At 48.7% G+C, this 16392-nt stretch overlaps 7 protein-coding genes across 7 annotated transcripts; 4 read left to right on the top strand and 3 right to left on the bottom strand.

Moving 5' to 3' along the window:
• Positions 1–2: 2 nt before the first annotated feature.
• Positions 3–2089, top strand: N7446_002869 (AFG1/ZapE family ATPase; the record flags this gene model as incomplete). The annotated part of the gene is made up of 4 exons (XM_058511618.1): positions 3–577; positions 669–1119; positions 1167–1683; positions 1742–2089. The coding sequence occupies exons 1-4, from the start codon at positions 220–222 to the stop codon at positions 2087–2089; spliced, it is 1674 nt and encodes a 557-aa protein (XP_058377154.1). The 5' UTR covers positions 3–219.
• A 657-nt stretch (positions 2090–2746) lies between these two features.
• N7446_002870 (uncharacterized protein) lies at positions 2747–5036 on the top strand (the record flags this gene model as incomplete). The annotated part of the gene is made up of 3 exons (XM_058511619.1): positions 2747–2944; positions 3004–3429; positions 3483–5036. The coding sequence occupies 3 exons, from the start codon at positions 2747–2749 to the stop codon at positions 5034–5036; spliced, it is 2178 nt and encodes a 725-aa protein (XP_058377155.1).
• Positions 5037–5629: 593 nt separating this feature from the next.
• On the top strand, positions 5630–7204 carry N7446_002871 (putative di-, tri-valent inorganic cation transporter; the record flags this gene model as incomplete). Its single annotated transcript, XM_058511620.1, has 9 exons — positions 5630–5714; positions 5767–5816; positions 5874–5918; positions 5979–6126; positions 6180–6260; positions 6311–6408; positions 6458–6734; positions 6782–6861; positions 6917–7204. The coding sequence occupies 9 exons, from the start codon at positions 5630–5632 to the stop codon at positions 7202–7204; spliced, it is 1152 nt and encodes a 383-aa protein (XP_058377156.1).
• Positions 7205–7408: 204 nt separating this feature from the next.
• Positions 7409–9352, bottom strand: N7446_002872 (uncharacterized protein; the record flags this gene model as incomplete). Its single annotated transcript, XM_058511621.1, has 6 exons — positions 7409–8086; positions 8162–8563; positions 8622–8820; positions 8893–9022; positions 9091–9147; positions 9199–9352. 6 exons carry the CDS (start codon positions 9350–9352, stop codon positions 7409–7411), a joined length of 1620 nt encoding a protein of 539 aa, XP_058377157.1.
• Positions 9353–10186: 834 nt separating this feature from the next.
• On the bottom strand, positions 10187–11378 carry N7446_002873 (phytanoyl-CoA dioxygenase family protein; the record flags this gene model as incomplete). Its single annotated transcript, XM_058511622.1, has 4 exons — positions 10187–10316; positions 10382–10804; positions 10858–11061; positions 11110–11378. The coding sequence occupies 4 exons, from the start codon at positions 11376–11378 to the stop codon at positions 10187–10189; spliced, it is 1026 nt and encodes a 341-aa protein (XP_058377158.1).
• Positions 11379–11772: 394 nt separating this feature from the next.
• N7446_002874 (CocE/NonD family hydrolase) lies at positions 11773–13637 on the top strand (the record flags this gene model as incomplete). The annotated part of the gene is made up of 2 exons (XM_058511623.1): positions 11773–13404; positions 13461–13637. 2 exons carry the CDS (start codon positions 11773–11775, stop codon positions 13596–13598), a joined length of 1770 nt encoding a protein of 589 aa, XP_058377159.1. The 3' UTR covers positions 13599–13637.
• Positions 13638–14289: 652 nt separating this feature from the next.
• On the bottom strand, positions 14290–15929 carry N7446_002875 (tRNA-ribosyltransferase family protein; the record flags this gene model as incomplete). Its single annotated transcript, XM_058511624.1, has 8 exons — positions 14290–14482; positions 14532–14719; positions 14771–14848; positions 14908–14965; positions 15018–15338; positions 15399–15482; positions 15537–15787; positions 15855–15929. The coding sequence occupies 8 exons, from the start codon at positions 15927–15929 to the stop codon at positions 14290–14292; spliced, it is 1248 nt and encodes a 415-aa protein (XP_058377160.1).
• Positions 15930–16392: the final 463 nt, after the last annotated feature.

A 16392-nucleotide genomic window follows, 5' to 3' on the forward strand; every position in this document is an offset into this window, starting at 1 on the left:
TTCTCATTTCAGTAGTCACTGGGTTATCTGTACAGCTGTGATCGAGTACCCTGGTGCTTCGATCCTGTCGCCACGTGTGTACGAACCGCCGCTGCCCGGAAGAAAACAATCCCATCTTACAATACCTCGGTTAACGCCTTCGCAGCGCAACTCTCCGCGATAGAGCCCGACCCTAACCTCGTCCCAAAAAGTCCGGCAGTCATACCAAAAATAGCGCTAATGAGCCGACCATCAGCAAAGCTTTGCGCAGAATGCTTCCCAGGCGCGCTCTGGGCTCCACGGGGTGTGCGCCCTGCAAGGCTGCGGGGTGCGGCTCGTGAGATATCGTATGCCACCGAGCGCATGATACTTGATACCCCGAGGTCGAGTCGCGCTTCGCCAGGTTGTGCATCCTCCGCTCGGATCCCGCGGCCCCAGTTGGCTAGTCGTTCGCAGAAGACGCGCGGTTTGGCTACGGTCACGGATGGAGCTGCGGGCGGCGAAAAGAAGTCTTCGGCGGCGCCAAAGGATGGGCCATTGGGGGAATATAATATACGGGTAGAGGAGGGTCGGTTGCGGGATGATGAGTACCAGAGAGGTGAGTGCACTACACTACACTCTGGAGGCGTGGACCTGAGCTAGGCAAGATATCCAGAATACAAAACTGACATGGACCTATACATGAATAGGCATCATGCAAGGTCTCCAAGGCTTGTTCGAAGCACTGAAGGACTATCACCCACCCAAGGTTGTCCACCCTGATCCCCAGTCCTTGGACCTTCAACAAAAGCCTTCGTTCTTTGGATCGCTTTTTGGCGGTTCCAAAAAGGCCGCGAAATCTACTATCCCTGAGAACCTTCCGAAGGGACTGTACATGTATGGCGATGTTGGGTGCGGCAAGACTATGTTGATGGATCTATTCTTCGATACGCTGCCGCCCAATATCAAAGACAAGACCCGTATCCATTTCCACAACTTCATGCAGGATGTACATAAGCGCATGCATGTGGTGAAGATGCAGTATGGAAATGACTTCGATGCTCTGCCCATGGTTGCGGCCGATATTGCCCAGACCGCGAGCGTGCTTTGCTTCGACGAGTTCCAGTGTACAGATGTTGCTGATGCCATGATCCTGAGAAGGTATGTTCGATCAAATCCGAATCATGGCTTTTACTGACGGATTACAGGCTGCTAGAGATTCTCATGTCCCATGGCATAGTCCTTGTCACCACCTCCAACCGACACCCTGACGATTTGTACAAAAACGGCATCCAGCGAGAGTCCTTTATTCCCTGTATAAACCTTCTCAAGACCCACTTGAATGTTATCAATCTCAATTCTCCAACGGACTACCGGAAGATCCCCCGGCCCCCAGCCGCCGTTTACCATTACCCCCTAGGAGAGGACGCGGAGCGTCACGCCCAGAAATGGTTCGAATTCTTAGGCGATCCCATCAACGACCCCCCTCACGCAGACTCTCAAATTGTATGGGGACGCGAAATCAAGGTGCCCCAGGCCAGTGGCAAGGCTGCCTTGTTCACGTTCCAGCAACTCATCGGCACAGCCACTGGTGCAGCTGACTATCTCGAGCTGGTCCGTCATTACGATGCGTTCATTGTCACGGATGTGCCATCAATGGACCACAAACAACGCGACCTGGCACGACGCTTCATCACCTTTATCGATGCGGTTTATGAAAGCAGGGTATGTACCTTCTTACAGTTGCAGTCTCGCCATATACCAATTATTTACAAAACTACAGGCCAAGCTAGTCCTCACCTCGGAAACAGCCCTTACAAATCTCTTCATGTCAGATTCCGAGGTCAAGAACACCCTCAAGGGTGACGGCAACCACTCCGATCTCTCAGACGCGATGCGTAGCCTGATGGACGATTTGGGCATGTCAGTGGAGACGCTTAAGAAGACATCCATCTTTAGTGGAGATGAGGAGCGATTCGCGTTTGCACGTGCGCTCTCTCGTCTTTCAGAGATGGGTAGTAAGGAATGGGTGGAACGTGGAATGGGACTTGGTATGAGCCCAGAACAGAGCAAAGAGGAGCGCGAGGCATGGCTGAAGACTCGCAGCCATTGGAGTGAAGATAACATGTAAACTTTCTGTTTAACTGAGATGGAGATACCTGTGCATATAGATTTGTGTATATAGCTGGGCATAGTTGAACATTGGAGTTGAGATAAACTTGATATCAGATGACGTCACTTGGGGGACTCCCAAGGTCAACACGGACAGTTCTCCACGTCATCCGCTCTGCAACCGGTATCAGCTACTCATGAGAGCCCTGCTGAACTCCCTGCAATGATCGACCCAGAGCCAAGGGAAGAATGAAGTTGTCCGGATGCTTCCTCCGCGGTGGATTTGCAGAAAGTGACCCACGAATCAAAGACTCGAGATTCGCAATATTTCCTGTCTTATGCTTTCTTGACAGGTTTTTGGCCCGACATTGCGGGAAAAAGACTACCTCGGCATTCAGGATTCAGTCACACTATGGTCATTGGGAGTTGCGGCGGTGACTTTCACTCCACTAGCTCTTGATCGAGAACAATCGACTTGAGTAATGGCGACATGATTTGATTTCTTGCATTAGTGATTGGCTGAATTACATCATTGACGTAGCAATTAGATTTCCTTGGTAACCTGGCTTAATGCTTGCTTCTTTTATAAAGGATGCCAATGGTAAGAAGTATCTCTTTCGTTTCACCTATTCACATACCTCGACCCTTCACCACCTGTTAGGTGTTAATATCAACCATGGCGGCTAATACAAACTCCAAAACTGCCGACGGCAAGTTTGCCGATCTGCAGAAAGACACTGTCGAGCTTAACAGCAAGCAACATATGAGTACCGACTATGGCATCAAGATCACAGACCCAGACCATTGGCTCCGCGTCGTCGATGGAAAGAAGACCGGTCCCTCGCTTCTGGAGGACCAGATCGCCCGTGAAAAGGTAGATCCATGGCCGGATAATCCAAGTCCATACGAACAGTAGCTAACCTTCACTATCAGATCATGCGTTTCGACCACGAACGCATCCCAGAGCGAGTTGTGCACGCCCGCGGGACGGGCGCATTCGGCACGTTCAAACTATACGAAAGTGCAGAGGATGTTACGACTGCCGGTGTCCTGACGGACACTAGCCGGACAACACCGCTATTCCTGCGTTTCTCAACAGTGCAGGGCAGCAAGGGCAGCGCAGACACTGTCCGCGACGTGCGCGGGTTCGCCATCAAAATGTATACTTCCGAAGGCAACTGGGATATTGTCGGCAACAATATCCCCGTGTTCTTTATCCAGGATGCGATCAAGTTCCCTGATGTGATTCACTCTGTGAAGCCTGAGCCACATAATGAGGTGCCGCAGGGTCAGAGTGCTCATAATAATTTCTGGGATTTCCAGTATATGCATTCGGAGGTGACGCACATGAATCAATGGGTGCGTATATCTTATTATCGAGTTTGACTGGATGGTAACTGACGTGGTTTCAGATTATGTCTGATCGAGCTATTCCTCGCTCGTATCGGATGATGCAGGGCTTTGGTGTGAACACCTACTCTCTGGTTAACAAGGAAGGCAAGCGCCATCTTGTCAAGTTCCATTTCACCCCCGAGCTGGGTGTGCACTCACTTGTCTGGGATGAGGCCTTGAAGATCGCTGGTCAAGATCCAGACTTCCACCGCAAGGATCTGATGGACGCCATTGACGCGGGCCAGTTCCCTCGCTGGAAGTTTGGTCTTCAGCTAATCCCCGAGGAAAAGGCCGACGACTTTGAATTCGATCCGCTCGATGCTACCAAAGTGTGGCCCGAGGAATTGGTTCCGATCCGCTACATTGGAGAGATGGAATTGAACCGCAATGTCGACGAGTTCTTCCCCCAGACGGAGCAGGCTGCATTCTGTACCAGTCACATCGTCCCTGGTATTGATTTCTCCGATGACCCACTTCTTCAAGGTCGAAACTTCTCGTACTTTGATACACAGATTTCACGCCTAGGTCCTAACTGGCAGGAACTGCCAATCAATCGTCCAGTCTGTCCGTACATGAATCTGGTTAACCGTGACGGTGCTATGAAGCACCGCATCACCAAGGGCAAAGTCAACTACTGGCCTAACCGCTTTGAAGCCAACCCACCCGCTACTCCCGCTCAAGGTGGCTTTACCAGCTACCCAGAGAAGCAGCAGGGTGCCAAAAAGCGTGATCTGTCAGACAAGTTCGCGGAACACTACAACCAAGCTCAAGTATTCTACAACTCGCTGTCGAAAATTGAAAAGATGCACGTGGCCAAGGCTTTCTCGTTTGAGCTGGACCACTGCGACGATCCAGTGGTTTACAAGCGCATGACTGAGCGCCTTGCAGCAATCAGCTTGGAGCTCGCTCAGACTGTCGCCACCAACGTTGGCGCTGATACCCCGGTCAAGGCCCTGAAAGAAAACAAGGGTCTCAAGGCCAAGGGGTTAAGCCAGATGGAATACATGCCGGAGAAGCCCACCATCGCGACGCGTCGTATTGCTATCCTCATCGCCGACGGCTTCGACTTCAACCAGTACACCACCATGAAAGAAACCCTTCAAGCCCAAGGCGCATTCGTCTTTACCATTGGTGCTCAGCGCCAGGGAGTGACATCGGAGTCTGGACAGAAGGTGGTACCCGATCATTTCTTCACAGGAATGCGGTCCACTCTCTTTGACGCGGTGTTTGTTCCTGGTGGAAAGCATGTTCAGGCGCTATCAAAGAACGGTGTCGCTAAGCACTGGATCTCCGAGTCATTTGCCCACCTTAAGGCCATTGCCGGTGCGAATGATGCTGTGCCATTCATCCAGCGCCAGATTAATCTTCCGGAAGTCGAGGTGGCTCAGAGTGGCACCTCACTCAAGGAGTCATATGGCGTTGTGACGGGACACGGAGACGCGGCTTCCTTGTTGAAGGTTGGTAAGATCGGACCTGATGCCAAGGGTCTGGCTGAGCAGTTTATCTGGCATATCTCAAGGCACAGAAACTGGGCGCGTGAGTTGGATGGACTTTCGGATCAAATTGCCGCCTAGTCTATACTCACAATACTCCATAACGAAGCCTCTGTGACCATGAAATTGTATAATTAAATCGCATTCCATTCAAAGTGTATCGGGTACTTGCATTCAGTTGTAGAACGTTGGGATCTGCATTCCTCCGCAGGAATGAGGGTAGGGCTGGGGAGTCCAGGATTCCCGTCGCGCCTACAACACACTGCCTTAACCGAACGTCCATTTCCTCCCATTTCCCAATTAACATATAGTCCAGTAACAGAAAAGCAATAATACAGATTCCCACCACTAAATGTCTTATACTCACCACGTCAAGTAACAGTCAGGCTCTCCGCATACTTCCCACATACTTCCCTGCGGCCGGAGCTTCAAAAGTTACACGGCCACGGCAACATCGTACCATTGCTTTCTCAAATGAGGCTGGGCAGCATTCGCGCACAAGGCAGTCAATGGTCTGTAAGAACGCCTCTTTTGTAAATAGCTGGGCTCTAGGCTTATTTTCTTTTTCTTGCCTGCATCTGATACCTCACCACATGAGTGGCGCCAACCCGAATTATTTCCCCTTTCCTTTCCAGTTTCGGCTCTTTATTTCTCGCAGGTTGTTTACAATTAGGATGATGGCTTTGCATCTTTCGCGCTCGACGCGCCTGGCGGTTGTCATTGGCATCTCGACTTGCTTCTTTCTCGCCGAGATCTCGTGTCCGTACTGCTTGCTGTGTTTGTTGAGATGTGACCATACTGACCTAGATAGTGGGATTTTATACCCATTCAATTGCCCTAATTGCAGATGCTTTTCACTATGTAAGCTGTCTCACGGGTTGGTACCTTCTAGGATGTTTTGTCTGACGCCTTTTGCAGCTGAACGATCTGGTTAGCTTCATCATTGCACTTGTTGCCTTGAAGGTGTGTGACAGTTGAACATATAAACATCTACCTTCCTCTGATACTCGCTCAAACATGCAGAAATCCGAGTGTACCGATTCACCCAGGGAACTTTCCTTTGGTTGGCAGCGTGCTCAGCTGCTAGGTGCCTTTTTCAATGGTGTTCTTCTTTTTGGGCTGGGTATCAGTATATTCTTACAGTCTATCGAGCGTTTCATTGCTCTGCAACGTGAGTCAATCCAGCCTTTCCTGCAATGCGAGCACTGCTGACCTTACACTCAGATGTCCAAAACCCTAAGATGATGTTCATCGTAGGTTGCGTCGGGTTAGGACTGAACATAATTAGCGCTGTGTTTCTCCATGGTATGTTATATGTCAGGTGTGCCACGTAGATTTGACTGACACAGACTCAGACCATGGGCATGGCCATGGCCATGGTCATGGTCCAGCACCCACGATTGAGGCCCCCCTTCCTCACGTCAGTGAGCAGTGCCAGGATTCTAGCTCTAAGGTATGCATTTCCTACTTAAAGTCAGTCAAGCTAACCTAATACTTGTTAGCATCATGGCCACAAGCATCTGAACTTCGAGAAACTCTGTCATTCTAGCTCAGGCTCAGGTGGTCACGATCATAGCCATGGCCACGGCCATGACCACGGTGATCTTGGAATGATGGGGGTCTTTGTCCACGTCATTGGCGACGCAATAAATAACCTGGGCGTGATGGCTGCTGGTCTAATTATCTGGCTCGCAGCACCCCATCCCGGCCGTTACTATGCCGATCCAGGTGTGAGCATGTTCATTGCAATTCTCATCCTTTTATCCTCAATGCCAATCAGTAAGCTTTGCGCTCTAGAAACGAAACTCTAGACTAACACTATCAAGTGCACCGAGCTGGTTTAATTTTGCTAGAGTGTGTGCCTACAGGTGTTGATATGGGAGATGTGGCCCACGATCTAGAAAGGGTAAACATACATTTCTGACTTGTCGCCAATCTACACTCACACTGACAATTCTCAGATCCCCGGCGTCAATGCAATCCATGAACTCCACATTTGGCGTCTGAATCAGCAAAAGACCCTCGCCTCTGTGCACATTGTTGTTTCTGAGAACTCCGTCGAGGACTTCATGCACATCGCTCGCGTCATTAATGAATGCTTCCACGCTTATGGAATTCACTCAGTCACCCTTCAACCCGAACTCTCAGATGAGACTGATAAGGATATTCCCCGAGATGCCGACAAACCTAGTCCTCGATGCCAGGTTATTTGTGGGACATTGTGTGAGGAACTGACTTGCTGCGGTTAGTTGGTCTAAAAGTATAAAGCAGGTCTGGTGACCACAGCATAGTTACTTTTCGAGCACATGTGTTAGATCCTTAGAGTTAGTATCTTGTACAATAGAATCATGTATTTCGGCTTTGATCCGCTCAGGTAACTAGAATTTATTATTTGCTTGCCAAATCTCACAAAGCCCAAATCGCATCAAGTATCACAATAATTGAATTGAAGCTCAATCCGACTTGCTTTTCGCAAATCTGCCAGTGAATTGGCGGATATTCTTCCCCCAGAAGTAGATCGGCACACCGAGCACGCCCAAAACAGCCGTAAGCGCACCAAAAGTGCCAAACGCGCCATCATATCCATGACTCTCCACAAACGGCATAGTTCCATAGCTCGTGCCAAATGAAATAAACCCCCTAAAAGCACATATAATAATCAACATTGGTCCAGCACGCGCAGGGTAGCTATCAAGCAGGTATGTGATAGCCACGATATTTGCTCCCACGAATGCAAAATAGTATGCCGCAATGGACCACACATACACAAACCAGTGATATTTCTCTGGATGCTCAGCACCCTGTCCATAGAATATGGCTGTGATCGTTCCAACGATTATGGGCAAGATCAAAGGCAAGATCCGGGTTTCTGGTTCGTGTATTCCACCGTTGCGTTCCGCGCGCATTCGAACCAATTTATCCGACCCTGTACCTAATAGAGGGAGGGCAATAATTGCCACGATTATCTGTCCACAGCTAACGTAGCTGGTACTTGTATCGGGCCAGTTGTATGGGGCAGCCGTGAGGATGGTGCCGTATGTTGTTGCCATCGCAATGTTCGTGCCAATTGTGAGACCATTGAGACATAGAGCCCAAAGCACATTTGGGAAAAAGAGTAATTCGCAAGTTTGCTAATGTAGAAGGCAATTAGCTTTGACTCGAAGAGACCTGGTCAGAAAAGAAATGACCTTGTCTTGGGGACGAACCTTGAGTACTTCCACTGCCTTATACCATTCAGGCTCTCCGATCCAAAGTCTCATGTCAGACTTCCAGGTCCGTTTCTCAAAGTTTAAGTAGTCGAGAGGAGGCTTCTCTTTGCATATCATTACTCGTGCTTTTCCAGACTTGCTTGCTTCCAAGTCATCTTCAGATGTACTGGTAGGTTCCTGATATGCGGATAAGTCTCGATTATACTTAGTCTCTGGAAGGAAAAAGAATGCCACAAAGCACTGAGCACCTGCTAGTCCTGCCCCAAGTCCATACCAGCCCTGCGGTGTCAGAGCACCTGCAATAGGGCTAGCAAAGAGGCAATAAATGGTGGACAGGATAACCTGGACTGTCTGCTGCGCCATGAGGAATTTGCTTCGTTCATGTAGGAAGAAGACTTCCTAAATATGGTATTTTCGTCAATCAACAAATATTAGACGCGAATGAGGGTCTGCTTACCTGTGTGATCATAGGAACCAAGGCTTCGCTTTGTCCAGCAGATATTCCAATTACCATGCGAGCCCCCAGATGCCAGTTGTATGATGTAGCTGTAGCACAGAGAACGGCACCAACAACTAGAATCACCGTACAGACCAACAATACTATACGACGACCAACGGCAATAGCAAGAGGCATCCCAACAAGGTTTCCAATTCCCCTGTTGCGGGTATGTGTCAGGACCACGGCTTCTATCACAGATACTAAATCTCTTGGAAGTTTCGAATCTCACATGAAGAGGGTGGGATATGTCATCAGAGCAGAAATGGCTGCGTAGTCTTTTCCAGCAGCAGCATACTCGGGAATATAGAAGGTAATCAAGCCTCCAAACCCGGAAACCATCGACACGCCCAATGTAGAGACTATTTAATTCACAGATTATGTGTCATTTTTTCTGGGAATAGCAAGGGAGCATCAGATTTGCACTCACAGGTAGATAACACAATGAGAATTATGATTTTCTGCCATCGGGACATATTCAATGGATCTATGTTGCCCGTTAGCAGATGAGTATAGCAAGCAATAACCTTGCAGATACCTCGAGGATCAGTTGTGGGAGCCGGAATATAGACAATTGTGTCTTCTGTCAATTTCACCGTGCCCATGACCTCCACTTCCGCTCTGGGGGCTTGCTTAGTTGAAGCATCTTCCACCACCTCTATATACTGATCGGTAGCTTTGTCGGGATCCATCATGAAGAGAGCAATGATATGACTCCAAGAAAGCAAGAAATCTGGTCAGTTAGTGGACAGATCTGCACAAGTCAATATATCCAGCATCGAAACAACGGTGAGCTCTGTAAGTTTATAGCCTTGTCGCATCCCACAGTTTAGGTCAAGTCCGTGTAAAGTCATAGCTATCGGAACCACCCCGACCTGTAATCCCCCACAAAAGCGACTTTGCCAGCCACAAAGTATGGGATAACGCTAGAACATTTGGCGGGCTATCCCACCCCAGTATCTGAGTCTGCCATCTTAGATGCTGTCCACATTTCCCCGCTTCCCCAGTCTTTGTAAGTGCGAAGTGGAGGTTGGTTCGTTGGCTTTCGCGGGAAATGGCCGAGTGGGGGACTTTCGAGTCGCCCACTCCGGATGTAGAGACGTCGAAACTTCCAAGTATGCCGTTAATTTAGGAAAGAATGAGAAATTTGGGCAATTTGTGGCCTAACTAGCTGAATCTAATGCTGTTCCTCAATTATGAAAATAGCCATCGGATTAGTGTTTAAAATATCATATCAAGGACAACATTATCCCCCCACCAATCACACAGTTTGATTGGATGGAAAACATTGCCTGGCTCTCGGAACAATGTCAGTGTTGAGTTATAGACAACCTCCTGCTGAGAGACTAAATGACCTGTAGGCCACTCTATGCGTCACCTCACAAATGACATGTTACGTCTTTTCTGTTCGTTCGGTATCCTTTTTAGGGAAAAGTCTCTTCTATTCGTTTGGTACAGCGCAAGTTCTTCAGAAATAACTATCTTCATTGTGTTGGCTACCTGAAATTGAGTACACACTCATAACCCTAATAGGCCTTCACTCCAGCCAGCTTTAGCACCGTATCCGTCAATTCTGGCTTCTCAAATGGCTCATTGCGGTCTTTTGGGCACACTTTGCCGTCACGCATCGGCTTCTCCTTGGTGGGACGAATGTTGCTGTACCAGGGGTGTCAGTTCAGCATGTATCTCCCAGCAAGGTATCAAAGGGTTAAAAGTCCTACCAATGTGGCCAGTGAGTTGTGCCCGTGAAGCTCTCAAAGCACTGTTTCTTCAACTCCAATGCCTCAGAAGTTGCAAACCGTCGAGGGGTCATGCAGATGTACTGAACATGGCGAATCTGGTTGCCCTCTGGCAAACGAGCGTAATGCATAGTGCGCGAATCCCAGAGCACAAAGTCACCAGGTTCCATATTGACCTTGATAAGCTCACAGCCCTGTTCTTCGAACCATTTAACGTCCTTCTGGCTGAACAGGAACAAATCCATGAATTCAATCTCTGGTGGTGGTGCATCCTCGTGGTCGAATGATTCACGCTTGTGTTTGAAGAATTCATCGAAAAGCTTCGACGAGCCTTTCATCAACATAAGGCCACCGTCGTTCGGGCCGTTGGGTGCATAGTTGAGCAGGCCTTGCACGGCTTGCATACTATAGGTCATTAGCAGGTACAAAGTGGGTATCAAAAAGGGCAATTTGCGTACCCTTTGCGGTTTTGGTTCTGGTCACAGTGCGGCCAGGGACTCCAATTAAGATCCTTGCGTCGAGGCAGGGAAATGTTCATCCCATCAAATGAGGAGATCAGCTCGTTAGTTTCCCACAGATTTTCGAAGATTTCCATGACCTTGGGCTCGGTGCGCGCTTCCCAGGCCATCTTCTCGTGTGGGGAGCCATAGGCAAAATACATGCTATCGGTTCATTTAGTTGGCTCATGACATACAGCTGGAAAAACTCACCCTCCCTTGAAGCTGACAGGCAAATGCTCCGCTGTCCAAGTACTTTCATCATTCTCATCAAAGCCAAGTTCGAACTTCTTCAACCACTGAATCTGTTTCTCGCGATAGTACTCGGCGCGCTCGGGGCTGATGACGTTCTTGATCACGACGCATCCATTCTGATGAAACTCGTCACGCCAGTCATCGTAGTGCCGCGGAGTGAATGTAACTAAGTCGTTGTTTAGGCTTTGCTGGTAATCAGCTGTAGCCTCGATCTTGGTTGCTGACATGTTGGATTCCGTTCTGACTTTGGATTGGATGGCTTTCGATTTGATCTGGAACTCCTAGCTTGAGGTTCTGGAGAAATAAATAACACTTACGTTGATGCTATTAGCATAGTCAATTTGCACTCTGTTGCTGATATCCCCCACCCCCACTCGGCAGGGCCGGAGCAGGTCCGATATTCAACACTCAAGCTCTTCTCTGCTACCAGAGCTCTCTAAACTTCTTTGGACTTTGATCTGCAGCTCAGGAAGCGGGAAGATTCGGTGGGGACATGTGTAGATCGGAGAAGATGCGGGAGTACGATGAAGGTATAACTACATAACCATTTTGTTTGTCTCTCCCATTCATATCTTCATATCATCCATCTTATTCATTCTCTTCAACTAGATCTATCCCATGATGCCTCCTCCCGTTCAATCAGCTTACAAGCGAGTTGCCCAGCCCAAGGTCGGCGAGAACGGATATCAAGAGTGCCGATGCGGCAAATCCGAAGTCCTACCCGCCGGCTGGAATGGCTTCAACGCAAAGCCCTTGAAGTCCGATACCCGTATCGACCACGATGTTGAAATTGTCATGCGAGATGGAGTCCGCCTCTACGCAGATGTCTATCGACCAGCTAATTCGACTGAAAAGATCCCTGCTGTGCTAAGCTGGTCGTTCTACGGGAAGAAGTACAGCGCCCTTGATATGCTCCCAATGTGCGTTTGGAAATGCTGTGTCCCACCATCCGACCTGAGTGGCTTAGAGAAGTTCGAAGGTCTCGACCCCGAGGCCTGGTGTCCTCGCGGGTACGCAATTGTCAGCGTCGACACCCGCGGCGCAGGCCACAGCGACGGCCAGATTTGCGTGATGGGTACACAGGATGCTGAGGACGGATACGATGTTGTGGAAGCTCTCGCACAGATGGATTGGTGCAATGGGAGTGTGGGCATGGCCGGAAATTCTGCACTTGCAATCTCACAGTGGTTCATTGCGGCCCAGCAGCCTCCGTCCTTGAAAGCCATTGCGCCCTGGGAGGGGTCTGGTGATCTCTTCCGAGAGCAGTTTTGTCGTGGTGGTTGGTTCTCTATGAGCAACTTTGATTTGATTGCCAAGGCCATTGTGCGAGGGCCGGAGAATTCAGGCCTTGAGGATTTCGAAGAAATGTACCGTCGCTCGCCTGTGTCAAACCGATTCTGGGAAGACAAGCGAGTAGATATGGCGCGAGTGAAATGCCCTGTCTTTATCCGAGGATCGGATGTCAGCTCCATTCACACCATGGGTTCTATTCGAGGATATTTAGAGGTTCCTCATTCGAACAAATGGATCCAATGGGGTAGCAAGCAGGAGTGGTATGAGTTGTACAGCATACCAGAGTCTATGAATGAGCTAGGACTCTTCTTTGACCGATATCTGAAAGGAAAGGATAACGCATGGGAAAAAACACCCAAGGTTCGATGGTCGGCACTGCAGTTTGGAGATCGCGAGGCAATCGACGACATTGTTCTTGAGGATTTCCCGGCTCCCACCACTGAATACCGACGACTTTTCCTTGGAGACAACAAGAAGCTCACAGGAAGTGCTCCTTCAACCTATCAGAAAATCTCTTACGATTCCGAAAACCGTCATAGTGTCGGCGAGTTCAACTACACATTTGAAAAAGCGAGCCGATTGATCGGACTGCCTAAAGCTGTGCTGTACATGTCCTGCGAAGACCGCGATGATTTCACTGTCTTTGTGATTTTGCGCAAGAAGGACAAAAACGGCAAAAACTTGATGCATCTCAACTTCCCATTTCATGCCACGCCGATCAAGTCTATCGAGGAGATTCCAGACGCGGAACAGGCGAGTTTGAATCTTCATCTGGGGTCTGTGGGTATACTGCGGGCCTCGCATCGGGAGATTGATTCTTCCAGGAGTATTCATCCGCAATTCCCCTTCCATCCTCATAAGCGGCAGGATAAGGTGTCTCCAGGTACAATTGTGAAGCTGGAGATTGGCATCTGGGCAATGGGCGTGGATTTTGAGGAAGGCGAGTCAATTAGCGTGAGGGTAAGTAATATACTGCATACAGCTCGACATTTAAAATGTACTAACTCTTTTCAAAGGTTGGGGGTCAGTATCCCAGCATTGCCGAGTACAAATCATTCTCGAATCCCAGACCAGAGCACGAGCTCAATCGGGGCAGACATGTCATCCATTGCAGCGAGGAATACCCCAGCTCCGTCATTCTGCCCTTCATCTGAAGAATGTAACTTGCGAAGATATTTCTTTGGGGAGTCTAGATCTGTTTGTGGTGGACAGGTAGTCTCAGTGCAACGCCAATATATATCCGGAGAAATCCGCCGACTTATCTGTTTTTGCACCAGCTAGTTCCCTAGTCAAATATTCGATTTTTATTTTTATTACTTGGACCACCATTTTAATTGCATAAATAATACGTAACCTAAATCGACCAAAGAAAGCACATGCACGTCGTGCAATTGCAAAAAAAGAAACTCTCCCTCGGGGAATCGAACCCCGGTCTCCCGCGCTTATCAGTTTTAATGACAAGCGGAAATCATCACCACTAGACCAAGGAAGATTGAATGACCGAGTTACTGCTCGACCACTTGGCTGGTTGATGTAACGTTTGGGGATTTATGGCTACATAAATAAACTGAGAGTTAAGCACGCTGGAACATTGCATGCACCCCCCGAAGTACTCACCTAGCACCGTTGCAAATAAATATACTAACTTATAAGTATAATACACTCATAATACACTGAAGAGGCTATTGTTCAAATAAGAGCACTGTAGCCTTGAAAAGGTTATATAACAACAAAACACTTGATATGACTAGGAACGCTGAAATGCATGTGCTTCTTTATGCAAAAAATCCGAATATCATCAGCTCATCTTTGAGTCTCTTATCGTTTACACTAGTGATAATGCCGTTATGAGTCTGCCAACAAGTCCACCCCAACACCACGCAAGGCACCGATTGCCCAATCGGGGTACTTGGACTTATCACCTTGGTAGATGTTCGAGAAGAACTTGCGAAGGTATTCTGGGTATTTGTCCTCTATGATGGCCTGTCGGATGTTTCCCATCATGGTTAACATGAAGTGAACATTGTGAATCGTCAGACTGAGAATGTTAGCAACAGCACAAGAAAATGGGAGAAATCAAAGCATACAGATGAGCACCGACTGTCTCTTTAGCGGTAATATGGTGCATATATGCTCGGGTGAGCCCGAGGCCTCCTTGATCAACTGGACGACAGCTGGTGCAAGTGCAACCTTCCTCGATTGGTCGAAAGTCCTTGGCGAAATGTTTGCGACGTAAATTGATAGTACCAGAAGAGACAATCGCATCACCAAAGCGCTGGTTGAAGTCAGTACGAGTATCTCCAAGGGAAAATTCGACAAATCCTACCGCTGTGCGTGTCGGCCAGACACAGTCAAACATGTCAGCGCCAAGAGCCACCGCGACGACAATATCTTCGGGGTATCCCTGAATTTCCCTATATTAGCAAAATTCAAGACAAAGTAACGGTTGTTATGGAGACATACCACGCCCATAACGTATCTAGGCTTATTTTCGGGCAAAAGTCCTGTGCATGTATCCACTCTGTGGTTGAGTTAGCTCGCTGAAAGCAATCTGAAGAAGAAGAGAGACGAACACTTTGCAGAACTCCTCCTTGGCCTCACCACCGGATAGACCTCCGATGGCAATTCCAGGAGTATCTCGCGCGACCATCTCCTCGCAGCACTGTTTTCGCAATTCAAGATCCAGACCACCCTGAATGATACAGAATAGATTTTGCTTCTCGGGGTACTTATGCTCTTCGATGCAACGATCTAACCATCGCACGGAGCGCTCCATAGCTTCCTTGATACGGGCGTGATCTGGAGAGGTAGTTGCGATAACATCGTCTAATTGCATAATGATATCAGAGCCGATAGAGTTTTGGAGAGAGATGGAATGTTCGGGGGTAAGCAACCTATCAAGAGATCAGTAAGTTTTGGTTCAGCGGGCGCTGCATTCGAGCGAAGATACTTACATGGGTGAGCCGTCGTGAGGACTGAGGAATCGCACTCCTTCTTCTGTAACCGTCGCCAGCTTAAGCAGGGACACCATTTGGAAACTGTAGTGATGGTCAGTACGAAGGGCATCCACACTTTCGGGCATTATAGCTCACCCTCCACTATCAGTCAAGAGATTCCGATCCCAGCCTTGCAACTTGTGCGCTCCGCCCACAGAGTCTAGCACTGCCTGACCAGGCTTCAACCCAAGATGGTATGTATTATTCAAACAGAGCATGCATCCTGTATCGCGTAGCTGATCGTACGTCAGGCCTTTGAGCGATGCCTGTGTCGCGACGGGCATGAAGATCGGCAGAGGGACTGAGCCATGGGGGAGGTGGAGGGTACTGGCACGGGCTTTGGTTGTCTATTAGAACCATTAAATGATGCATTAGATCTATGCCAATGTAGATAGAGTACAGAAGAGAACATACCGAACACTTGGCGTGACGATAAAATGTCAATGCGGAGGGCATGGCTTTCCGGGCGGGTTCGGCGGTAGTTGACATGGTAGCAATGGACACGGACAGAGCCTTGCGTGTAGTTCTAGGATATCTGGCCAGTCGGTGGCATAGCATGAAGCAGACAGTGTGGGGTGAATGCTTGCGACGTGCACATTTTATCTGATAAGGTGTTTGTCTGGTTTGCATTGCCTGAGGCTCTACACTCTCTGACTTGAACTTATATTATGTTTCCCTGTGATATTATCGAGGGATTCTTAACCATTGCATGCTATTAGAGTCCAAAGAGACTTGAAGTCCCTTTGTGGCTTTAGAGTACGATGCCAGTGATGGGACGCAGCCATCGGAAGATTCACACAAAGTGAGAATAAGATTAGATCGTGGTTTTGACTCCAATACGGTATCTGATATTTACTTCTCTTTAGTCTGCCCAATTCTGGTATGACTTTGGTCTGATTTGTATACGCGTTTGACTACACAGCGACCTCGGACCCTAAATTTCCAGTGTGGA

This window comes from Penicillium canescens (assembly GCF_028828765.1).
Source record: "Penicillium canescens strain IBT 15451 chromosome Unknown utg000002l_segment0_segment0, whole genome shotgun sequence".
Lineage (NCBI taxonomy): Eukaryota > Fungi > Ascomycota > Eurotiomycetes > Eurotiales > Aspergillaceae > Penicillium > Penicillium canescens.